The 25422-nt window shown below is 55.3% G+C and overlaps 1 protein-coding gene and 1 long non-coding RNA gene across 7 annotated transcripts in view; one reads left to right on the plus strand and one right to left on the minus strand.

Annotated features, from left to right (window-relative positions):
- RGS3 (regulator of G protein signaling 3) overlaps positions 1-25422 on the minus strand; it is a 136772-nt gene that overhangs the window by 13288 nt on the left and 98062 nt on the right. For 4 of the 6 annotated variants that reach the window (XM_061163365.1, XM_061163366.1, XM_061163367.1 and 1 more), the window contains one exon: positions 2530-3492. In XM_061163365.1, the coding sequence (XP_061019348.1) occupies positions 2530-3492 (963 nt within the window). Of the gene's footprint in view, positions 1-2529; positions 3493-6013; positions 6203-20170; positions 20269-25422 lie in introns of those variants that run through there. The other 2 variants (XM_061163371.1, XM_061163370.1) reach the window with 2 other exon arrangements.
- Positions 11868-15217, plus strand: LOC133071074 (uncharacterized). Its single transcript, XR_009696351.1, has 2 exons — positions 11868-11971; positions 14209-15217. It is a non-coding gene; the product is annotated as an uncharacterized LOC133071074 (long non-coding RNA).

Genomic DNA, 25422 nt, shown 5'->3' on the forward strand with positions numbered 1-25422 from the left:
GGCCTAGGCCTGCTGGACTACCAGGCGGAAATATCTGCCCCCAAATCGGAGCTGAGATTAACTGGTTTGGGGAACTAGAAATGTATGTGAAAAAAAAAAAAAAGAAATGTATGTGAGAACGTTTGTGAATGTATCTGTATATAAATATCTGTACTGGAGCAAGAGGGGATGGGACAGAGCTTGGAAGGGTCTGGTGGGCACAGTGAGATTGGGAGGCCCAAGGCGGGTGTGGGTCCTTGGACCTCAGCCATCGTCCAGAGGAGAGTGTCCAGGCCTGGCCTGAGTTGGCCTGAAGCCTCACTTCAGTAGGACAGAGGTCTGGACTCCCTATAGAAACTGCCTCCAAAAAAAAATGGCCTTAGACGGTGATACTCAAACTATGGGAAATGTCCCAATCCCTGAGGGACTGGTTTAAAACGCAGGGTCTGGGCACTGCCCCCTGGAAATTCTGATTCCAGCTTCTAGGGAGGGGAATTAGAAATCTATATATTAATGACCTATTCCCCTGATGGCTTCAGAGCACATCAAAAGTGCTTACAGATGAGGAAACAGATCCAGTCCCCATGCCTTTGGGATTTAGTTCTAATTCCTGGACACAAAGTTTAAGGCCCTTTTCTGGAGGGCCCCAGCCTACCCTTCCAGCATAGGCACTTTTCCGCAGAAGGTGTTCTCCCTCATGCCGAGCGGCCTTATTGCTAGTGACTGAGAAATTACAGAGGCTTCTGAGGCCATGTCTCAATTTGGAGGGGAAATATGTTGGAATCCATTAGTCATGTCTGCCACAGGTTTGGAGGCAGGAATGGCAGCATGCATGCCATGCATCAACCATCTGTACACTTTAGAAATCTCTTGTTCTAGCTAAATTAACTTCTATAGACAGTTTAGTCCAGGTCATGTTCTTTCACAGAATGCCTACCTCATCCTGTTTCTTCTAAACCTGCTCAACTTTCAAAGCCAAGCTGAGGAGCATCTTCGGCCAGAAGCCTTCCCTGGTGGCCCTAGGCCCTGGGGTCTCTCCTCCCGGAACCTGCCCCACCACCACCCCCCAAGCCTCACAACAGTTGTCATAACAACACCTTGCACCAAAGTGACTGTTAGCAGCTCCACAGCATTTGCCTGGCGCCTAGACTAATGACATCAGGCACCAAGCCCTTTAGAAAGTGAAGTGAAAGTGTTAGTGGCTCAGCCACGTCTGACTCTTTGTGACCCCATGAACTGTATCCTCTGCCCCTGGAATTCTCCAGACAAGAATACCGAAGTAGGTTGCCAGTCCCTTCTCCAGGGGATCTTCCCAACTCAGGGATGGAACCTGCATCTCCTGCATTGCAGGCAGATTCTTTTCACCATCTGAGCCACCAGGGAAGCCGCAGGCTCTTTGGGTTCACCCTCAATTGCCATGAGTTGTGAGTGCTATTAATCTCTGCTTTTCAGAGAAGATGCTAAGGCTCAGAAGGGCTGAGTGGCTCACGCAAGACCACATAGTAAGTGAGGGACAGAAACCAGATTCAAATTGGCTAGTTGGCCTCAAGGGCTTCCCAGGTGGCTCAGTGGTAAAGAATCCGCCTGCCAAAGCAGGAGATGCAGGTTCGATCCCTGGGTCAGGAAGATTCCCTGGAGGAAGAAATGTCAACACACTCCAGTATTCTTACCTGAAAAAGACCATGGACAGAGGAGCCTGGCGGGCTACAGTCCATGGGGTCGCAGAGTTGGACTTGACTGAGCCAGTGAGCGTGAGCACGGATGGGCTTCAAAGCCATGATGCAGACTTTCCACTGTTAAGCCACCCCCCTGGCCCACACAGAACACACATTCCTCACAGGCTGAGATCAGCCTCACGCATCTCTGTGGCCCCTGCTGTGGCACAGAGCACCGGGCCTGGCACACAGCAGGAAATCAATAAACACTTATTCATCTATTTATAAATATTTGCAAGAGACAAAGAGCATGGTGGTTAAGAGCTCCAGCCCTGGAGCCTCATTCTAATTCTGGTTCAGACATTTATAAACTGTGCAGCCCAACGCGAGTGACATAACCTCCCGGTACCTCAGTTTCCTCATCCGGAGCAGGCAAAAACAGTGTCTACCTCATAGGGCTTGCTGTGAAAGGTAATGAGTTCATATAAATGGCTTAGAATAATGCCAGCATGGGGGAAACACGTGTTGTCACACTTGTGGGCTGACAGATTTCTAGTCTGGCTAGGCTTGGACCAAGTGTAAGTTATAACTGTTTCTCCAGCTAACGTGTTGGATCTTATAGATCCAAATAGACCTGCTCTACTTGTGGTGGATTCCTCCAGTAAAATGGAGCTGTAAGAATATCTGGAGTCAGAAAGTCTTGCGTTTAAGTCCAAGTTCTGCCTTCTTGGTCCCTCTGGGCCTCAGTTTTATCATCTGTTAAATGGGTAGAAGGCTTATTGGAAGGTTGAGGCAAAAGCAGAGGTGGGACAAAGCCAAGATTCATTCCCTGCAGCTCTTGGGCCCATCCAACCCTGTCACGTACCCTGCTCCCCTCCACCCCTGGGCTCCGTACCTTCCTGTGTCCTGTGAAAAAGAGGGAAAGGTGGTGCATTGAGCCTCCGTTGCGGCCCAGTTCCTTCTTGAGGGTGCGGGGGGAAGGCATGGCCCAGGCGGACGCGGTGCCCTCGCCGTCCGAGCAGTGCAGGGTGGTGTCGGAGGAGAAGCAGGGCCCGCGGTTCTCCTGCAGCAGGCTGCCCTCGCTGTGCGTCCGGCGCCGCAGCGAGTTCTGAACGCGCAGCGAGAGGCCGCCCTCGGCTCCCTGGCCCGTCTCGATCATGCTGCTGCGCTTGGCCTCCCCGCGCTCTCCGTAGTTGTCATCGCTTGTGTCCTCATCCTCGTCCTCCTCCCCCTCCTCGGCCTCCTCTGCGTCCTCCTCGTCGCCCGAGCTGCCCGCCTCCGCCCCTGCCTTCTGGCTGTAGGTGCTATCCAGCCGGACCTCGGGGATCACGAAGTTCGGCTTGGAGGCCACGGGCGGGTTCCCTGTGGCTGCTGGTGGGTCCCCAGAGCTCGTGATCTCCTCAGCAAGGGGCTCAGCTGCCAGGGGGGACTGGCCGGGGGGTAGGTCTTGACGGGGCGGAAGGTCCTGGGCAGGGGGTTCCTGGAGGGCAGGGAGGTCTTTGCTGATTAGGGGGTCTTGGCCGGGAGAGGGTTCTTGCCCAGCAGGAAGATCCTGGCATGGAGAGAAGACTGCGGCTGCAGGGTGTTCCTGGCCTGGTGGGGAGTCCTTTCTGGGCAAGCGTTCCTGGCCCACAGAAGGTTCTTTGCAAGAAGGTGAGTCTTTGCTGGGCACGGATCCTGGGCCAGCAGAAGGTTTCTGGCCAGAAGAGGAGTCCTCTTTGGGTGGAAGCTCTTGTCCAGGAAGAGGCTCCTGGCCAGGAGAGGGGTCCTTCCTGGGTGAGGGGTCGTTGGCACCCGGCCCCTTCCCTTCCTCCCCGGGCATCTCCTTCTTCTCATCCGTCTCTGACTCCTCAAACATCTGTGAAATAAAGAGAAAATGAGAAAGGCTTACAAGAGGAGACTACCATGCACAAGTCAGTGTCAGAGATGGAAAATGAGGCGGCGATCTGAAACCCACACCCTGTACCCCATGGTGTGAAAGCCGAAGGGCCCCGTGGAAACCCGACAGCCCCTTTGGCTTAGCTGAATATGGGCTTCCCACCCTCACTGCCTTGCTGGAAACTTGCACTCCATCAAAACATGGAGAAGAGGGAGAGGTTAGTTACCATTATATGGCTCCTCTCATATGCCAGGAGCCGTGGCAGAATAAACCCCTCTCATGTAATGTTCCCCAGGGGCTTTCCTGGTGGCTCAGAAGGTTAAAAAAAATCCATCTGCAATATAGGAGACCCAGACTTGAGCCCTGGGTCGGGAAGATCCCCTGGAGAAGGGAATGGCAACCCACTCCAGTATTCTTGCCAGGAGGATCCCGTGGACAGAGGAGCCTGGTGGGCTACAGTCCATGGGGTCACAAAGAGTCGGACACGACTGAGTCACTAATACTAACATGTAATGTTCCCAATAGCCCTCGAATGGGAGTGTCACGGTCCCTCTGTGAGTGAGTCGCTCTGTGAATAAATGAGGAGCAGACAGCCTTGGCCTTCACGGACCAGAATCAAACCAAGCCCCAAACCAGAGCAGCTACCAAGTGAGAGAATCCCAGACCCAGACAAAGGATATCTTCCACCTGAACCAAAGTCTTTTAAAAGCCTTAGTGAGTCATTTGAAGAAGAACTTGCTCTGAATGTTCAGCTCTTTTTGAAACTAGTAAACCGGAAGAAAACCAGAACTTCAAAATACTGCACATACCTATACTCAACAGATGTCACAGACATGTGGAACCTCACTGAGGGATCACCCACCCCGCGCTTTTTAAACTGTGTTTGGAGGAACCTCAGGAGTCACACGTACAAACCAAAGAGGAAGCATTCCTGCCTCACACACCACCCTCAGAATCCTTGGAGTTTTCGCTGGGTTCCTGCAGATTTCATTTGCAAAGGGGAAAATACTGCCCTTACTCCGAGTCTGAAAAAGCAGCTATCTCACAGGAAGACTGGGGCTCAGAGAAAGTCAGGGGTGTCCCAGGGGCACAGCCACACGGGAAAGTGGGTCAGGCTTGGGCAAGGCTGGGCGCCCCCATCACAGGCAAGGACTTGGAGTGCTAGACCGGGAACTGCTCAGAGCCCAAGTTCCGTCCATGAAGAGGCCACGAGGACATGGAACTAATGAAAGAGGAAGATGCCACACATTCATGGGAACTGTACAGATAAGGACACACACACACACACACACAGGCGGAGAATTTCAGGGTAAATGTCTCAGAACATAGGTTAAGAGTTCTTACTGTAAAGACCACTCATGTCCATTTGATGGATGAAGAAGCTGGGCCCAAAGAGCAAGGGCTTACCCTCTATGGCACAGCTGCCAGAGACTGAAAGGCTATGCCTGCAGCTGGGAACTCTTCTAAGCCCTGGGCCTGCCAGGCCTCACATCTGGGAGTAAGGGGCCCAGCCACAGCCCAGGGCAGCTGCCGCACCCACGTGTCAGGGGTCACAGTGGCGTCTGGGAGCAGCAGAGTGGATGTGAAAGGCCAGCGGGGTAAGAACCACCGCCTGGGAGGATGAAAGTGAAAGCCCCTCCCACCTCCACCTCCAGGGTTGGGGGAGGGAGAAAGTTGCTGAGCCAGGAGGGGGAGCCTCAGAGTCTGGTTCCCAGGTACAGGCAAAGACGGGGGCCCACTCACCCCGAGGACTGCCTGCCCTGCAAATCCTGCCCGCAGCTCCACGGTGAAGATTATCCACCCAGGAAACCCTCAGGCCACACTGCCCCAGACCCGGGAACTTTGGCGAGCCCATATCCCCACTGCGCAGATGGGGAGACTGAGGCCCAGAAAGGAGAAGGGGCCAACCCAGAATCACACAGGGGGCCAGGAAGAGCCAGTCCCTAAACCCTCTGGACCTCCGGCTCGCTACCTATGAAATGGGATGAGCGAGGTACCCAGGGGACACATGAGGAGAGTATGCTATGAAAGTCCAAAGCTCTGAAAGGGGATGGTGGTGGTAGGGTGGGGGTTGTGGTGATGAAACCAATGTCACAAAACTCAAACAGTGGCACATCTTTCTCATGGACCCCTAGAAGCAAACTGTCAAGGCTCCCAGAATCGAAGTTGGCAACTGTGATTCCAGGCGCCCCAATCCAGGAATCTCATCTGAGAACCTTAGTTTGGTCCCAGGGGCGTCAGAGAGACCCTCCACTGAACTGACAGGAAGACAGAGGGCCCAGCCTGGACAGTGACCTAGGGACTTGCCCAAAGGCACCCGTCAACACAGGGCTAAGCTGGGGTTAGAGCCTGACTCCTGGCTTTCTTCCCAAGCCCCCTTCGAATCTCAGTTCCCAAGGCAGCCCAGCTCCTGCCCACCTCCTCCCACCAGCAAGCATTCTCCATCAAAAAAAGCAAACTGTGGGCAACGCCAGCTCCCTGGTGTCCCACATTCTCTCACCTCCCCCTCTGCCAGGCCCCTCCATCTGGAAGCACGGACAGTCGGAAGTAGCAATTGGTGCCCTTGGGGCCTGGCACTGGGCCCCGAGAGAGGAGCAGGCCGCCTTTCCCCTTCCTGGGGGTGGAGTGGGGCAGGGCCTGCACCAGCAGTGACTGCAGCCGAACCACCTGCCCCTCGAGAAAGTGCAGCACCAGACCCAAAACCAGAAATGCAAGTCAGCCTGCCTCTGCCAATCCCGAGCTCAGCCGAGGCCAAAGCAAACAAAGCCGGGAGGGGAAGTGCCTCTGCCCTCAGGGGGCCCCCGCCCCGGGGACACTGAGAAACCACTCAGGACCCAGGGCTCTCACAGCACCCAGCGGTTCCTGCTCAGACAGCCCAAGTCAGACTTCGGTTTTGCTTCCAGCAGTGTCATTTCCTAGCTGTGCAAGAACATGGCCAAGCCTCCCCGAATTCTCCGAGCCCTGATTCCTTACCTGGAACGGAGCCGTGATATCACACCAAACTCACAGGACTAAGTTCATGCTCTTCACGGGGCCCGGCCCCAAAGAAGCATTTGATAAAGCGGGAGCTATTCTTGGTCTAGGCTTATCTTTGTCATTGTTGTGGAGTCGCCCGGTCGTGTCTGACTCTTTGCGCCCCCATGCACTGTAGCCCCCTAGGCTCCTCGGTCCATGGGATTCTCCAGGAAAGAATACTGGAGTGGGCTGTCATCCCCTTAGAGATCAGGAAACTGAGGTCTCCGAGGCTAAGGGCATTACCTAAGAAATGGGAAGCTGATTCAGTACTGGAACGCCTGTCTCCTAGTCAAGGGTCTCTCCCAGTCAAGGGTCTCTCCCCACTTCCTTGGATCTTTACACACAAGGGCAGGGGTGCGGGGTGAGGGGAGGCCCAGGAGTTTAGAGGGAGGGGGAGCAGGCTGTGAGCAATGGCCCTTCACCCAGGCCCATCCCCCACAGGGCAGACATTGGCAAAGAAGGACCAGCTCAGAACAGACCAGGTTCTGTTTCGTGTGAGCCGCCTGAGTAGGCTTGGTCAGATCTGTGTTCCTGGGAAAGCTGGAGTGTGGGGTACCCGAGAGGGCAGAGGGCCTCTGGAACAGAAAACCTCAGAAACCTTATGGGAGAGGGTTGCAAGTAAAGAGAATTAGGACGGGAAAGGAGAGAAAGGCGAGAGCCACGTTACAGAACGGATGCCAGGCAGGAGCTGGTCCTGGGAGCAGCGAAACAACACAAGCAGAGCTGAGCTATGTGAAACTGTTCTGGGCGGGGTGACAGGTCATGGGGGTGGCGGGAGGACTGGAGTGCACGTGTCCACGCAGTCATTCATTCTCCGGGCACTGAGTTAGGTCCTGGGGTGGGGGTGGGGACAGCAGAGGCCAAGTCCTACGCAATCGCTGCCCTCCCCTGAGCAGAAAAGCAAAGGCTGAACAACTGGTCTTAAGGAATGCAGTGAGTGCTCTGAAGGAAGTGCAGGCAGCTGGGGACACCCTGTTAGGCAGCTGTTACAGCAGGTTGGGGTGCCAAGAATTCATCCAAGATGGCCCAGAGACCAGCTGACTCGCCCAGGGCCCTGGGTCTGAGCGCTCCAAGAAGATGCCCTTCTGCTGCAGAGAGCGTGTATCTCTCCCATCCATCATTTCTTTGGCTCGGCTGGACCAGGGTTAATTCTGTGCATGTCTCGCCTGCTAGAAGCACACAGGAAATGAACCAGGCCTTCTAAATGGAGCTGCTCTTTAGGATATAATCAAATCCTCTCCCCAGTCCAATCCAGGGCTCGGAACAGGCTGGGGAAGGGTGGCAGGTGTGACACCCAGAGGCCTGGCTCACACCACCTACGTCCCCTGGGCCCTGTGGTGGTAGACTGCCGGAAGTGACTTGCCCAATGTCACATAGCTACTAAACGTGGACCAGGCTGGCTGACCCCAAAGTCAACCTGCAGCTCTAATATGACTCATCACCTCCACCACAGATGCCGAGCTCGAATCTGCCCTCGAAAACCACTTCCTGCATTGGGCAGGGCTGGGCTGGGCTGGGGTGGTGGAGGTCGGGGTTTGGGGTGGGGGGTGGAGTGCCAGGGTTTGCCTCTATCTCAGGGGGGCCCTTCCGCAGGATTTTCAGAAATAGCCTGGACAGAAGGCCGGAAGACCCTGGTTGGAACCCTCACCCCATCATTTGCGAGCTGTGTGATCCCAGGCGGTCACTGCTGGGGACCAAGTCTGAGAAAGGACAGGAAGGAGCTCTGTGAAAGGGAAAGTGGCTGGACAATGGGAGAGGCTACAAGACTCCCACCCAGCCCTTTGAGCTCCAGGCTTGCCTTTTGAGATGGGGGTGCTCCTCTGAGTTTGGCAAGCTGGCTCAATGCCGGCTTCCAGGAACCCCTGCTCAGCCTCAGTCCAGCTCCCCAGGCCTGGCTTCTTGATCCCCGGAGGCTGGAACCACCGCCCTGCCTCTGCCACTAGCTCAGGGCCTCCAAACTGTTTTCCTCCCTGGCCCCCACTGTGATGGGTTTGGCAAAGTCCAGGAGGAGGGAGGCAGCACCTTAAAACCAGGAGAGCTCCAGAGACGGAGCCCCCCCCCCGCCCGCCTTCACACTTACTGGCTGGGTGACCTCGTGGGTAACTTCTCTGGCCCCAGTTTCCTTAGAGGTAACATAGCATACAGGGAAGGAGTGACTGAGAGGACGTCCACCCAGAGCTCAGCCCTGGGCTGGTGCACGAAGCGCTCCGTCAACGGCAGCCAGGACGACCGCAGCACGGCCTGGCTCTGACACTTCCTCCTCTGGATCTCCTCCAACCGAGCCGATGACCCCCTCCTCTGCTCCAGCAGGGGCCTCTCGGCCTGTGTCCTGCTCATCACACCCTGCTCCGGCCTCCTCCCTCATGCACCCCGCCAGGCCCTAGGCAACAACCACCGGATGACACCCAGTACCCGCTGCCAGCCCAGACCTGTCCTCTCTCAGAATGTTCTAGGCTCTGTGGACATAAGAATAAGACATGATCTCTGTCCTGGTGGAGCTCACAGGCTGGAGAGGAAGGACTATAATGAACCAAGTCATCACCCGCAGAAACAATCTGAAAAACACTATGATCCATAACGTGAAGGCAAACTGGAAGAAAACAGAGGGGCGTGTGGGAAAGGCCACCCTGTGAAAGGACCCTGGGGCCGAAATCTGCTCAGGTGGCAGGGATGGGTTCATAAAGCAGCAAACAGCACAAAGGCCCCTGAGCCTGGAAGGTGAGCGCCCTTGAGGGCAGAGAGGACACCTGGGTGGTTGGAGCCCAGGCCCAGAGAGAAGGACCCACCAGTGTCCCCGACTCGACATGCCCCATTCTGAACTCATGACCTTCCCCCAAGTCCATTCCTCCTCGCAGAGTCTCTGAGTCAATCACACCCCCACCAGGTGCCCGAACCAGAGGCCTGGGTATCATTCTCTCTTCTCCACTACCCCCATGGCCAATCAACAAATCGTCCTGATTATCTCTCATAAAATCTTAAGAATCTTTCCACTGGGGGAGGTTATGTGTGTGCAGGACAGGAAGCATTGGGAACACTCTGTACTTTCCTCTCAATTCCTAAAACCACTCTGAAAAATAAAGTTGATTGAACAAAAAAAAAGAAGAAGAAGCCACTCTATCTACCTCCACTGACCACCACCTGCTTCAATACCACTTCTTCTGGCCCTGCGATTGACACTGACCTCCCAGCTGTGGTCCACACCCCTCTGCTCACTCTCTGCATACCGCAAGAAGAGTCTTCTAAATGCAAATCTGACCCTGTCACTCCTTGGCTTAAAAACCCTGGTTCCCCAGGGCCCTCCAGACAAAGCCCAAATTCTGTAGCCCTGGAAGAGTCTGGGCTTTGTGAGCTTTGTCACTCCCTCTAGGCTTACCTCTCCCCACTCCCCATCTGAAGTGTTGATGATAAATGAATGAATGAATGAATGAATGGGCAACACAAGAAACTTCACAAACCATCTAAATTGTTATTACTCAAAGTGATAACTCATGAGCCAGCAGCAGCAGTACCTGGGAGCTATTATGAAATACAGAATCTCAGGCCTTAACGAGATTAGAATCCACATTTAAAGATCCCAGGTGATTCATCTGCATATTAAAGTCTGCAAAGTACAGATCCAGCCTATCGGTTCTCAATAGAGAGACATAGTTTAGAATCACCTGGGGTGCATTTTAAGAATATCTGTAACTGGGTCCAATCCCAGACCTACTGGATAAGAAACCCCAACAGGAGGGTCCAGGCATCTTGACTTTTTTCGACTTTCAACTCTCCCCCAGAATTCTGGGGAGTTGCCTCCATTAACAGACAAGGTGACTGAAGCCCAGGGAAGGGAGGCAATATGCCCAAGGTCACACAACAGAATCAGGACTGGAACCCAGACCAGAACCTGGTATGGTACCAATTCAAATACACGGTGCTCCCTCTGCAAGGAAGCCCATAAAGAAGCAGCAGCCCCTGGCCCACAATGAACAGCCAGCAAGCCTGCCAGAGTCAGCTACCCCGTTCATGCTCCCTGTGAACAGAGGACCAATTGCAGGAGGAGAGAGAGGAAGGAGGAATTTGATCACACACTGAAAATTCTCTGTCCCTGAAGAATCACACCACAACTTGTGGATCTGTCAGGGGCTCAGGAAGGCAGGCAACACACAATAGTGGGGAACATACCCATTGTACTGAAAGCAATACTGAGGCACGGAGAAGTAGCTCACCCCCTTCAGACCCTCTCAAGACAAAGCCAACACACAGGGACGGGGAAGCCCTGAGGACTGAGAAGAGAGGGGACCCCTTTTAGAAACTTTCCCTCCTCTTGGCGCTATCACCTGGCTGAGTCAGAAGAACATGCCCTCAGGCCTGCCCTGTGGAGCCAGAGATGCAGAGATGCTCGCTCCCCTCGGGATGCCCAGCTTCTCACTGAGCAGTCTCTTCCCCCCAACCCTGCAGCCCCAAAGACCCCTTCTATGCCCCAGCCCCCTTCTCAACTGAAAGTCATGCGCGTGGACAGCAGAAGTTCCCCAGGCTCTTCCTGTCTCCGCGGTAACATGCCTCCGCCAGAAGGTGAGCGCAGCCCTGTGGGCCTCTCCGGCCCCACCCTGGGTCTCTCTGCTCAGAAACCGGTTCTCCTGTGGGCCCTGCCACCTCTCCCTTACCCTCAGGCACCCCCCTTCTCTCCCTGATCCGGGTGTGTGCACGTGCGCATTCTCATTTCCTTATTATCTCGCCCTCCTCACATCCACTTCCTGCCCATCCCCTGAAGTCCAGTTAAAGGCTCCCTGGGATGCCCTAGCTAGAGGGCTCTCTGCTCCCCTGCCAAGGCCTGGCCAGCGCTGCTCGCGTGGCCCTGGGCAGGGTCTGCTTTGGCTCATCAGGATTGTGTCCCAGGCTCACCCACCTCACCCCCACCCCCACCCCCAGAGTTACTCAGCAAATACCTACCCAGGGCCAGCCATACGCCAGGGCCTGTGTGGGGCACTGGAGCCCAACAGTGGCAAGACACGTGTCTCTCCCTGATGGCGCTGGGTCTATGGGTGACAGCACCAGGTAAAAGGCCCATGTCCATCTCCCATCTACCCACCATCATCTCAGGGGGTTATGGATGCACAGAGGCAGCAGGAAAGACTGGGGTGGCTCTTGGAGGAGGTGGGGAAGAGGATAGGAGAGGGTGTCCAGGCCAAAGCCAGAGACGACATGGAATATCTGAGGAAGCACAGGTGGTTCTGTGGAGCAGAAGCATGGTTATGTTAAGGAATTCGGACTTTATCCTGAAAGCAATGTTTACTCGGTGTTGTAAAGATAGGGAAGGTGGAGCTAGAGATGGTGAAAACAGAAAGCAATGGAAAAAGAGGAGTGGAGACGGGAAGAGAGAAACCATTCAGTGAGCATCTACGAGACCGCAGGCACTGTGGCCGCCGCTGTACATACGTCTCACGTCCAGCCACATTATGAGGTCTGTATCACTGGCCCCATTTTGCAAATAAGGAATCTGGGGCTCAGATAACTTGCGAAACTTAATGCAAGTTCAAAAACTGAGTAAGTAGAGGAGTCAGAATGGAAACATGGTCTGCCTGGCTCCAAGTTGCTCTTTCTGCGGCCCCCTGACCTCCTTTCCTGCCCGCTTCATTCCCTCTTCCTCTCTCCCTCCCTCTCTGTCTTCAGAAGACCTTACCAAGCTCCCAACCTGGGCCCAGCCACTGCTCGAGGCAGTGCGGAGCAATTCCAATGCCTGATCCCTGTTCTTACCCCCAAGTTAGTGGAGATTGAGGGGCGGGTCTGACTCACCCGGTGGGCAGAGGGCTGGTACAGTATCACCAAACCACCTCCCTCCCAGAGACCCCTTGATATGTGGGAAAAGTCAGAAGCATGTGGTTTCTTTGTGATGTTCTATACTAGGTTGAGCAACGAGAAAGCTCTGCCAAGCCGGGGGGACCCCAGAGAAGGGCACAAATGGCTCTGTGGTCAGGAGAAAAGGATCTAGAATCAGGCAGGGCGGATTGAATCCCGCGTCTTAACCATGTGGCTGAGTCAGTGGTGCCTCCCTAGCAGGGATGCTAGCGGGCAGGAGGCAGGACCTGGGGCATAGCCCTGCTCGGCCCATGGCCGTGACCTTCCTCTTGCTGCTCAATTCTCCCTCATGGCAGGCACTGGAGACCAACCCAAAATCTCAGGCTTGACTCCAAGCAACAGCTTGGAGAACGGGGAGCACTTTCACAGCCAGGGGTGGAGGAGGAAAGCCTACTGCTGGTGAAGAACAGGGGTCTGGAGACAGGAAAATCCAGGTTCCTATCCTGGCCCAGCCACCTCCCAGCTCAGCACCCTGGGGTAAGCTGCTTGACCTCTTCAAGGCTCAGTTTTCTTATCTGTGAAATGATGACAGAGGTAGCAAGTACCTATAGCACGATACTGTTGGGAGACCACCCAGACAGAAGGGCCTGGCACGTAGTAGGTGCTCAATGTGTGCGTGCGCGCTAAGTCACTTCAGTCGCGTCCAACTCTTTGAGACCCTATGGACTGTAGTCTACCAGACTCCTCTGTCCACGGGATTCTCCAGGCAAGAATACTGGAGTGGTTTGCCATGCCTTCCTCCAGGGGATTTTCCTGGCCCAGGGATCAAACCCACGCCTCTTACGTCTCCTGCACTGGCAGGCGGGTCCTTTACCACTAGCATTGCCTGGGAAGCCCAGTATGTGCTCAGTAAACATTTGCAATTGCAAGGAGGTGATCATATCTCCTTCTTTCATCATCATCGTCACCTGTCCCCTCCCCTGCATTCCACTCCAGGAGAAGGCACTTGACCACTATTACCTGTGCATTTCAGGGTAGGAGATTGAGGCCTATCCAAAAGGCCCTGGAGGCTGGGGGGTAGCTGAGGCTGTGAGCTGACCCTTAGGCTAGGTCAGTCTGGCTCAAGGCATGGCCCCAGGTCAAGTGACTCCCCTCTCCAGGCCAGGCCACCCTCTCCCAGAGGGGATCTCTCCAGCTCTGAACCTCAGCCAGCCTGGGAGGGTCTGTTCTCAGGGCCCAAGGCGAGGCCAGGATCCCAGTGGGTGCATCGAGGGAGGGAGGAGTAGAAAATGCCCCCTTCCCAGAGACCCATCCCCTCTCTTGTCCGTCTGTTCCAGTCCCTAAAATACTCCTCCTTCAGCGCCTGCAGTGCTGCGGGCATCCAGGTGGGGGACTACGGCAGGGGTGGGGGAGAAAACTTAATGGTTTATCTGGCTACGGGATTCAGCCTCAAACCTGCAGTCAAAAGTCACCCTCCAAGGCCCCAGGCACCTCTGCCTGTTACCTCCATCACTGCCTCCCCAAAGCAGACACCTTGTGTCTCTGCTGGGGCTGATGTCAAGGCTGGGTTTGTCTGGGTTTGACCGTCTGCTCCAAACTCACCCTCCTTTCCTGGGGAGCCTGAGTACACTCCGCCTGCTGCTTAACCCTCCCCTTCCCTCTGGGACAGTCCCAGCTCTTTCCCCTGCGTGTTCTGTCCCTGCCAACCCACCTCCCACCACACTTCCCTCTTCCCTCCAGCCAGGCTGAACTATTGGTAGTTCCCCAAACATAGTCTCCTCTCAGGCATCTCTAAACCTGTGCTCACTGCACTTCCTCCCTTCCTCTGTCCATCTGAGAACTCCTACTTATCTTTCAAAACAGCTTACCCACACACACATTGCCCTTTGATTTCTGACAAAGGTGATGGTGACCGACAGTGAGAAAGGATGATCTTTTGAATAAAGTGGACATCCACCCAGAGAAAATGAGTCTTGACCTCGGTCTCCACCCTATCTAAGAATCTATTTCGAGTGGATTTTAAAGCTAAATGTGAAACATACAACATCCAGAAGATAACATCGGAGAATATATCCAAAGCCTTGTAATAGGCAAAGAAACAGGATTCAATAAGCATTTTCCATAGAGACAAAGATTGACAGGTTGGACTGCACTAAAATGAAGAACTGCTATTCTTCAGAAGACACCCTGAAAAGAGTGAAAAGGCAAGCCACTGCGTGGGAGGAGAGATTTGTAATGTGCATGTCCAACAGTGAACACACATCCAGAATATTTTTTAAGCTCCTTCAAATCAGTAAGAAAAAAGACAGAGGTTCCAACAGAAAACTGGAGAAAAGACTTGAACAGGCACTTTCCAAAAAGATTATCCAAACGGACAGTCAACATATGAAAGGGTGCTAACCCTCATTAGTCACCAAGGAAATGCAAATGAAAGCCACAATTAGATATCACAATAGCTATTGTCAAATCTGTTGGGAAGGACGTGGAGCAACAGGTGTGCTCCTTCGTTTATTTGAAGAGGGTGTACTGATGTCACACTTCAGAAAATCATACAATGGAATCTACTAAAGCTAATTATATATAACTTTATGACTCAGCATTTGCAAACCTTAGGTGTTTACCCAACAGAAAAGTATATTATAGTGTACCAAAAGACATGCCTGAGAACATCCACAGCAGTACCGTTCACGATGACCGTCAACTGGCAACAACCCAAATGTCCGTCAGTGATAGAATGGGTATAGTCACACAATGAAATACCACACAGCAACGGGAGTGAACAGAATAAGACTGCGTCCAATAACACTGACAGATCTCACCATCAAAATGCTGCTCCAAAGAAGTCAGCGTAAAAGAACACATAATCAAGGACTCCACGGACACAAAAGTCAAAACAGGCAACACTACTCAATGAGAAAAGTCAGGACAGGACTCTCTGAGGTGGTCCTGACTGAGGTGGGTGGAAGCAAGGGGGTGGGGGAGGTACTAGAATGTTTTGTTTCTTGACCTGGGGAGTTTGTTCACTTTGTGATAATTCATCAGCTACATACTTCCATCCTTGAAAGGAAAGATGTAATTTAACGTTGCAATGTAAAGTTTATTCAAAAAGCTAATAAAAGCCCTCATCCCAGGGTCTGATGGCACATTCCAGCTGATTCCTCCCTGTCCTCCCTCCAAAAGCTGCTATCCCACCTTCCGTTCAGCGACTGCCCGCTCTGTGTCAGGTCCCATGCCGAGCACCTCACTCCACCCGCAGCATCACATCCGATAACAGCCACCGGTAAGGGAAGACGCCAGGGGCACCCCTACTGCCCCCGTGACTCACTGCCAGCGTGCATAAGCCTGCCCTCCACACACATCATCTCATTGCCTAAGGAAACGCAGGCACCGAGAGGTTCTGGGTCTTGCCCCACTGGAAAGTGGGGAGTCCCGAGCCCAGGCACCTGCACACAACGTTATACAGCCCCCTCTGAGATAAGCCGGAGCATGTGGCTGGATACACAGAGGCGATCCCTATGGCTGGGTTAGAAATCATCTCTCCACCCTGGAGCGGGTGGGCGCACACTGGGACGGAGACCTGCTCCTTTGACGGACAAGTGTCTGTGCAGCCAGATTCAGTCTCACCTTCTGCAGGAAGCTTCGCTGGGGCTCCCGGGCTGGGCTGGAAGCTTCCCCAGGGTTTCCCCTCCCCAGGCCTCCCCAGTGAAGCTGTCTTGTTACCATTCATTACATACCCATCCCCAGGACTAGACTGAAGGCTGGAACCATACCTCCAGCCCCTGGCCAGTGCATGGTACATTGTAGGCATCTAACACACGTGGAGGGAAGGGAGAGAGGATGGGGGCAGAAAATGTAATTGTCTTCCAGAGCCGCTATTTGAATCAATGGGGAACTTCATGAATCGAGGTCTGAGTAGTGGAGGTTTCAGAGCTCTGCATGGGCACAGTTAAAACCATTAACCTGAAGAGTGGGACAGACATACCACCTTCCATTCCATGTTCTTCTCTGTGGCGGTCTCCAGCCTTTTTTCCCAGGCTGTGGCCAGCCACCTGGCTCCCAGAGGCTCTGCCCAACTCTTCCTCTGCCTCTCCCCTGCCCCCTACCCTCTGCCACCCTGCCTGGAGTTATCTGAGTTCTGCTATTAGCCTGAGGCCAATCCCACCAAAAGGCAACCCAACTCCCATATGCTTGCCTGGAAAATCCCATGGAGGCAGGAGCCTGATGGGCTAGCTACAGTCTATAGGGTCACAAAGAGTCGGACACAACTTAGTAACTAAACATCAACATCAACCTCACCAAGAGGTAACCAAGGATGAGCCAGGGCTACGTGGGGGAGGGTGCGCCTGGTTCCAAATAACTCACCACCACCCCCCCTCACCTTTCTAAGTTGGGAGCCGCTGACAGTTTTCCGGCAGCAGCCCGAGCCCCAGTGCCAGGTGCGGGCAGGCCAGCCCACGGTAGAGGGGGAGGGGAAAAGCCTGGGCCCTCTGGAGCAGAGGGCACGCCTGGCAGCTTTCCACACATCTGGAGCCATGACCTGGACCCCTCGCCAGAGGAGCAGAGTCTCCTGGGACCCCTTCCCCTCTCCTCCCTGCCTAGAAGCTCCAATCTCTAAAGCGGCTCGTGGCCCCAGCCCGCCTCTCCCCCAGTCCTGCCCCCACCCAGCTGGTTGTGCAGGCAAAGGTGGCAGCTCCCTGGGGCTGAGCCTGGCTGGCCTGCTGTGAGCGGCTCCAGCCTCTCCAGGCTTAGCGGGCTGAGCCATAAGCAGCCTGTTTATCCCTGGGAGGAATGATGGTTTTCCCTGAGCAGTGACATCTTGGAAACTGCCTGGCTCCACAAACAACAACAAACCTCCCAGCCTCAGCCCGGGATCCAGTCTGAAGGTTTCTGAGCAGAAGGGCTTGAGGAACAGGTTGGGGGCCACTTCCCCGAGAAGCGCAACCCTGGCCTTGACTGCTGACTCTCAGGACCCAGGAAGAGGAGAGGGAGTGCAGGGAATGGGACAGACTCTGGCAATACCTGGTGCAGTCCCTGGCTGCTCCAGAGGGGAAACTGAGCCAGAGAAAAAAGGGAGATTGGCCTGAGATCAGCCAGCCAGCAGGGACCAGACTGCACCTCAGTCTCCAGCCTGTTGGCTGGGCCAGGGCTTTCTCTACCATATCCGCTGCTTTTTCAGAGGAAAAAGCCAGTAATGTGGGGTTCCTGGAAAGGAATGTGTCATTAAGAGGGTCCCCCAAAAGTGAGCACCAAGATGAAAGCCAGATGCTCTGAGTCAGGCAGTTGGCGTGATGGAGAGAAAGCTGGGGGGTGGGGGGGACCCGGAGACCTGGGTTCTCGTCCCCGCTGTGCCACTGGGTCTCATGGAACCTCAGGCAAGTCCTTCTTCGCCTGCCTCAGGCCCGCATCTGGCCAGAAAGTAAACACACTCAGCTATTTTAGGGCCTTGGGAGACCCAACGGGAAGTGGCTCTCAGGGTCCCCAGGAACCTAGCGGAGCGTGGGCACTCCCTCCTCAGCTGTATCTCTTTTGGGGAACCCGGCAGACCACTGCTTGAGAACCACACACCACCCTCAACCCTCCGATCCACCTCCCTGGTTGGCACCGTCCCGGCGGGGCCCAATCTGAGCTCTAAGCTGCCGTAGTCCACGGGAAAGACCAGAAGCATGGCATTCAAACCAGCTGGGGCTTGTCCCTTCCACCCTTCATGGCCCAGGCCATAGTGTGGACACCACACAGCCCAGCCCAGCCCAGCCCAGCATGATCTCTGAGCGGGCTTTCCCTGTGGGCTCAACCAGGCTGAAGCCAAGATTTTCCCTGCCTCATCGCCTATCAAATCCCATCGCCCAACCCTTGGCCCCACGGGAGCCATCCGGACATGAAGAAACGAGGGCCCTCCAAAGGGACTCCTCACCGGGGCTCGAATTGGTAGTGCCCACTGTCTGCCGGGCAGAGCTAGGAGATGAAGAGGAGGAGCTGACTTGGACATCAGAGCCTGTCCTCAAGGAAGCCCACCTGAACCCTTTTCTGTCACACCCGGAACCCCAGGCTGGACCCTTGGGACCAAAGGAAGAATCAGGCTCAAACCCCACATTCGTAAGACATGAAGCAACCACAGTAGGTACCACCACCATTGGACATGTTCCAAGTGCAGTGTTTGCTCTCGCTAGGGAAGGCTGGGTAGGATTAAGACCTGGAGGGAAGAGACGGGCTTCTTTCCGGGCAGCAGGAATAGCATGTGCAAAGGCAAGAAAGCAAGGAAGGGGATGGTTTCACTGACACCAGACACTGGTGATCAAAAGCCCCCTCGACCACCTCTGGTTCAAAGCCCCGGTGACACCCCCCACAGGGGGGCCACTCACCTCAGCTGCCTCCATCTTCACCACCCCCCGGGTGCAGCAGATGCCAGGCTAGGCCAGGAGCGGGCCCTGCTCTGGAACTTGGCTCCCCATAGGGCCCGCCCTGGGCTAAGCCTTGCCATGTGCTAGGGCTGGGGAAGAGGGGAGGTGCCCCTTCGCTGGGTGTGGAGGACTCAAGGGGCCCCGGTGGAAACTTTGACTGTGGCCGCAGTGCACTGGCTGGGATCCCACGGGCACTGGCGGGGCAGGCACTGCGGCTCCCACTCCAGCCGTGAGGACAGGGGAGTCCGATAGCCCCAACTGTGAGGCCTGAGGGCAGTGGCACAATGTGGCAAGTTTTTGGTGAGGGATCTAGGGGCTCCATACTTAGCTAGGCATCTCAAGACAGGAGTGGCAGATTCCAGATTGAATGTCATCGCTGAGGTCGGGGTGATGACACCCACATACCTGGTCCTTGCTGTTCCAGGAGGCAGACGTCCTCCAACCTGGTCCTGGCCGGAGACCTGCCTTGTGAACTGAGGCACAGCCCCTTCACTCTCTGCACCTGGCCCTCCTCGGCCCTGAGTCCCAGGGCAGGAGGATTCTTCTCGGACACCTCAGGACAAGAGGAGAGATGCGGGCTCTCTCCACGCTGATAACAGAATCGGCCTCTGTCTGCTCACAGCACCTAACTCTGCAGGGTGAGCCAGTCCCTAACGACACCCTTCCTCACAGGTCCCAGTGAGAAGCCAAAGGAGCAGGTGCAAAACCTACCCCAAGGGGTTCAGGAGGCAGAGCATCTCCATCTCTGCCTGGACTTCCCATGGACATTTCAGCAGACGCCTCGGGGATCAGCCACCGCACCCCTCCTACCCAGACCAGCCCCTCGAGGCCACCACCTCCTTGCCCTCATGGAACTCGGCAAGAACGGCCATCCTGATGCCTGGTGGGCGGTGAGCACCGCGGACTAAGAGCTCCCTCCCCACACAGTGTCCCGACTTCTGGTCGCCAAACATTCCTTTCTCTCGGCAAGAAAAGCCGGCTGACCAGTCTAGAAGTGGGAGCAGCACACAGTGCAAGCATGCCCCAGCCCTGCAGAGTCCCCACCCGCTAAGACAGACAGACAGACAGACAGACAGACACACACACACACACACACACACACACACACACACAGAGCTATCTCAGAGCAGAACAGAACATGGTTTGGTAGCAACCTGCCTATCAATGGCTGCCCTGGGGAAGAAACAATAGAAACAGGGGCAGGGGGTGGCCTGGACAAGAGCCCCCAGCCCACCACACACGCACCCTGCCACCCAGGCACCTACCCAGCACACTCCAGCAGGGACCCGGGGACTCCTGGCTGCCGTTCCTGCCAGCCCGCCTGCCCCGGGTCTCCGCCTGGCTCCTCCCGCAGGCGGGCAGGCAGGCGGGCGGCCGTGACTGTGGCAGCTCCCGGCGGCCGTGTCAAGCGGCTGCCTTCCCCAGACAGAGCTCCTTTGTGTCAGCAGAGCTATTTATGGACTTACCCAAGTTCCCCAGGGGAGCGATACCTGCTGGGAAAAGCAGAACCAAATGACCAGGTTCCACCTCGCACATCTAGGTAGCTGTTTTCAAAACCCTTGCATCACTCGTCCCTCCTCCTCTTCCTCCTCCTCCTCTCTGCCCTCCTCCTCTTCCTCCCCCTCCTCCTCCAGTGCCCTTCCCAAACACACACCCGGTCCAGCCCGCTGCCGCCACTCCAAAGAGAAGCTGAATCTCTTTCTTCCATCAAACAGAAAACTCTGTAATTTCCCAAGACACTTTCATCCGAGCAGGAATCCGGGATGTCTCGAGGAAGAGTCCTCTGCCACCCCGTCCTTCAGCCGGCAAGGGGCCCGGCAGCTCCTTGGGTGACAGGCTCACACGCGCCAGCCCTGACTCCCCGGCCGCACCCGTCCCCAGGACTGGGGCTGCCCCCCAACCCCCGGAGTGCCGCTCTGGAGAGAGAGGTGTCCACTGCTCACGGCGGCAATCCCGGGCACTGAGGATCCCAAGCCGATTGCACCCCCACACACATCCTGAAGGCTCCCCCAGCTGGGGCATCGCAACCCACTGGCCGCAGCTCTGGGCTCCCCCAGCAGGGGCAGGACGGAGCCAATCGCCGAGGCTTTCCGGGCACACCCCCACCCCTACCCCAACCCGCCTCTCATCCCAGTGGGCGGCTGCAATTTAACCCAGGGTCCAGCAGCCAACACGCGCTGACTCCAAGAATGCCACGGCCCCCGCTGCGGGGGAGCGGCTGCTTCAGTCACCTCCCGACCGCACCATCAGCGCAGCCCAACACACATGCTTTTATTTAGCACTTTTGTGTGCCGTGTCTGGGCAATCAGAGGTGGACAGAGACCTTGGGGCTTCCCTCCCCCCCAGTACTGGGGCTGAAAGGGGCATGTTTACAACAGCCCCAGCATAAGGACCACGAGTGAAGGAGACATCCCTATCAGCGGGGCCACGGGAGTGGGAGGATGGGGGGCAGCAGGTGAGGAACCGGTTTAGGTTCCAGCTCTAGCCCTGGCTGTCCGGATACCACTGAGCAAGTCCCTACCCATCTCTGAGCCTGGGTCTCCTCATCTGTAAAATGGGACTGACAACCTTTGACCTGCCCACTTGTGGGGTTATTAAAGGATTCAGTGATTGTGGGGCCAGGCACTCTTCTGAGAGTCTGGCCTTCATTGATTCATTTAATCCTCATTGACATCTTGTGAGGCAGGCATTAGTATTACCCTATTTACAGATGAAGGATCCGAGGTGGGGAATGGTAGTGCAAGCTGCCCACAGCTTGTTGTTCGAACACCAGTAGGATTTGCAGGAGCTTCCCAGGTGGCGCTAGACATAAGAGATGTGGGTTCAATCCCTGGGTTGGCAAGATCCCCTGGAGAAGGGAATGGCTACCCACACCAGTATTCTTGCCTGGAGAATTCCATGGACAGAGGATCCTGACGGGCTATGGTCTGTGGGGCTCACAAAGAGTCGGACAGGACTGAGTGCCTAAGCACAGCACAGATCCAACCCCAGCATGCCCACTCGGAACCACTGCAGGAAGCTGCCTTGCCAGCACAAAGCTATTTGATGGTGAGGTATGGCTGCTGCAGACGCTTGTCTGATGTCCTCAAACACACCATGGACTGTGCCTGAGGCTCCAGTCAGGGATGTCTGTTCCATAGCCAGTTCCAACCTGAGCACGCTCACCACCCTCGTGGCCAGCTCCCTGGATGTCAGCCCAGAAAACACAGGACAGGAGGAGCCCCTATCCTCTTTTTCCACCTCACACCACCTCGGCCACCCTGGGCCAAAGTGCTCTCCCTCTGCCTCTTACTCTCCCTAAATGAGTCTCAGCGTCTCTGAATGTCTACCTCTGCCTGCCTCCCTGCCCCTGTCTCCCAGTCTCTAGTCCTGTCTCTCTCACATATACCAGCATACTCATGCATGCTGACATAAGAAAGCATCCTTTATTAGGGTCAACTCAGAACAGTCCTTATCTGAGCTGGGCACTTACACTCCCCCATCAACACTTCGTCTTGTCCTTGGGGGCAGAGCCAAGGCAGTCCTTGCAGGGCCCAGGAACCTTCCAGATTGGAAGCCTATCATTTGCCAGGTTCCTGGGAATCAGGGCCCACTCCTGTCCTTGAAAACCAAGGAGGTGAGTCTTAGGAGATGGCCAGTTCTAATGGGGGACTGACAGTTCCCAGGAGGGAATTTCTGGCGCTTGGGGTAGGATTTCTCAGTGTGGAGAGCCTGAATATAGGGTCTTCCTTGAGATGAGAGGAGTCTCTGAGTTCAGCTGAGTCTTCACTTCTCAGTCAACATAAAGTTCCAAGCACCAGCTACAGTCCGGGCTCTGCGCTGGGCCCTGGGGACAGGGTGGAGAGCTGGCAGACCAGGACCCTGTCCTCACCAAGCCAAAGGACATCAGGCGCACAGTCAGACTAGCGAGCGCATCATTAGATACTGTGTCAGAGCAGCCCTGCCAGCCCAGGGCGCCGAGTCGGGAACAGATCCAGGAAGCATCCATCAGGGCTCTGGACCACTAGGATGACGGGGAAAGGGCACAGCAGGAAAGCTCCCTGAGGCCCAGAAGGAGGCCAGGCCAGCCTGGGAGAGCACCTACTGCCCGGGGAGCCCGGGGGACCACTGCTCTCTGCCTCTCCACAGGTCCAGACACAGATCCACAGAGCACATGGCCCCTCCCTGTGAACAGCCTGGGCAGGATGAGACAGTCACTGTCCGTCAGGCCACCTAAACCAGAAGGACCCCTGGAGACCTTTCATTCCTATTCCCTTTTTATAGCCAGTGAAGCTGAGGCTCAGAGAGGGTAAGGGACTTTCCCAAGGAAACAGAGCAAGTGAGTGACAGGGCCGGGACCAGAGCTTGCCAACTCCCAGTCCAGCGCTTCTTCTGTTGCATCCCAATGCCTCTCAATTCAGTTCAGTTCGGTCGCTCAGTCGTGTCCGACTCTTTGCGACCCCATGAACCGCAGCACGCCAGGCCCCTCTGTCCATCACCAACTCCCGGAATCTACCCAAACCCATGTCCATGGAGTCAGTGATGCCATTCAACCATCTCATCCTGTCGTCCCCTTCTCCTCCTGCCCTCAATCTTTCCCAGCATTGGGTCTTTTCCAATGAGTCACCTCTTCTCATCAAGTGGCCAAAATGTTGGAGTTTCAGCGGCAACATCAGTCCTTCCAATGAACACCCAGGACTGATTTCCTTTAGCTTGGACTGGTTGGATCTCCTTGCAGTCCAAGGGACTCTCAAGAGTCTTCTCCAACACCACAGTTCAAAAGCATCAATTCTTCTGTGCTCAACTTTCTTTATAGTCCACCTCTCACATCCATATGTGACCACTGGAACCCTCAGACCTACATAAATGATGGTGCTGTTCAGTACAGGAGGATCTAGGGAAAACCAAGATCCAGGTGGCCCACAGGGTCAGTACCTGGGTCCTCAGAGCCTGGGCCCCATTTACGGATCTCCATATTTTATGTAACAAACACCTATTTGACACTTAGGTTGTGTCAGCACTGTGCAAAGCACTTCCCAAATACTGACTCATGAAATCTTCATAACCCTGTTAGCTATGATGTCTAGTGTCCCCAATTAGCTGTTGTCCTTTAGGCGCTCAGTCATGTTCAACTCTGTTGCGACCTCATAGACTGTAGCCCGCCGGGCTCGTCTGTCCATGGGGATTCTCCAGGCAAGAATACTAGAGTGGGTTGCCATGCCCTCCTCCAGGGGATCTTCCCAAACCAGGAAGGGAACCCGTGTCTCCTGAATTGGCAGGCAGATTCTTTACCACTAAGCTACCCAGGAAGCCCATCCTCATTTTACAGAGAGGTAAACAGAGGCAAAGAGATGATTAAACTTGTTTAAGGTCACCAGCAAGTACAGAGCCATGGATCGAACCCAATCCACTGTGCCCTGCACCACTGCACAAGGCGGCCCATGGAACAGAGCCCTCTGGCCACGTACCGAGAAGCCCGCTGGCTACACAGCCCAACCATATAGGCAAACGTCTCGCTGTTCAGACAAGCTGGCAGCAGCTTCCAGGGCTAGGACCAGGGAGGGTTAGCAGGGAGCTAGTGGCTGTGCACCTCCCATTTTAAGAGGGGCAGCACCCATCGGCTCCAGGGAGGCCCCTGGGGAGGTGCAGCAGCAGGATACGGCCCTGGCCAAGCCGCTGCCCTGCAGTCGGACCACAGCACGGCTCCCTCCCGCTGTCTTCCCTCACCGCCTCCTCTGTGTTAAGCCTGGGACACCCGGAACTGTGTTTGCAAGACCCTGTCCTGAGCCTCGCGCAGATGGAAACCCACCCACCTTCCTTCCCCACACAGACTCCACCTGGGGGAAGCGGGGCCTTGGCAATACCGTCCTCAAAAAAAAAAACAAAAAACAAGAGGGTACCTGCCAAAAGCTATTTAATGAGCTTTCCTGTCCTGGCTTCTGATGCAAAGTCCACTGGGTATTTTATTTCAGGGTGGGGAGGAGAGTGACGTCACTACGGCAGAAAACAGGGCACCAAGCCAAGGGAGGCAGGACCCCAGGAATTCCAGAGCGGGTGACAGACTAAGACCACCCCCAGTCCCCACCAGCAGCGGCTCAGGCTTTCACTTCCTTGGACAATGAAGGGGTCAGGCCTGTGTCATCGGTGACGGGGATATTGGAAGCTGGGGCCCAGACGCAGAGGCCCCACTTTCTACAGAACCCTGCCCCTCCTTCAACCTGTGACAGAAGAGGCTGATGGCAGTGGCCTGCCCTGGGAAACTGTGGAATATCTGTATATGCCCCTCCAGTCCAAGCTCTGAATTTGCTAACCCACTTAGGGAGTTCTGGGCCTTTAACTCATTGGGTCTCAGAGCCTTGGTCTGGGGGTCTACAAGTCTCCATGCACAAAGGCCATCCCCACAGAAGAGTGGGCCAAGAGACACTTATTGATTATTTCAATAACTACTGAATCCTTATCATGTGCTTGGAACTATGGGCACAGACAGAGGGGTAGCCTGCTCCTGGGCTCTGACTTGGAGAGTGGGCACAGGTGACCTTGGTGCTGACACTTCCAACAGGAACTGTGCTGCCAAGTTCTGGCCTCTCTGACCTAACACCAGGGCAGAGGACACACTCTCCTACTGCTTGCTAAGGGCATGCTCTTGGCTCTTCCTGGGGGCCCTTGCCTTGTTCTCGGGGGCACATGCTGCAAGTGGGAGGGCTGGGGCAGGACACAGCAAGCATCCACCCTCAGGTTC

Source organism: Dama dama, chromosome 16 (assembly GCF_033118175.1).
Source record: "Dama dama isolate Ldn47 chromosome 16, ASM3311817v1, whole genome shotgun sequence".
In the NCBI taxonomy this organism is placed as follows: domain Eukaryota; kingdom Metazoa; phylum Chordata; class Mammalia; order Artiodactyla; family Cervidae; genus Dama; species Dama dama.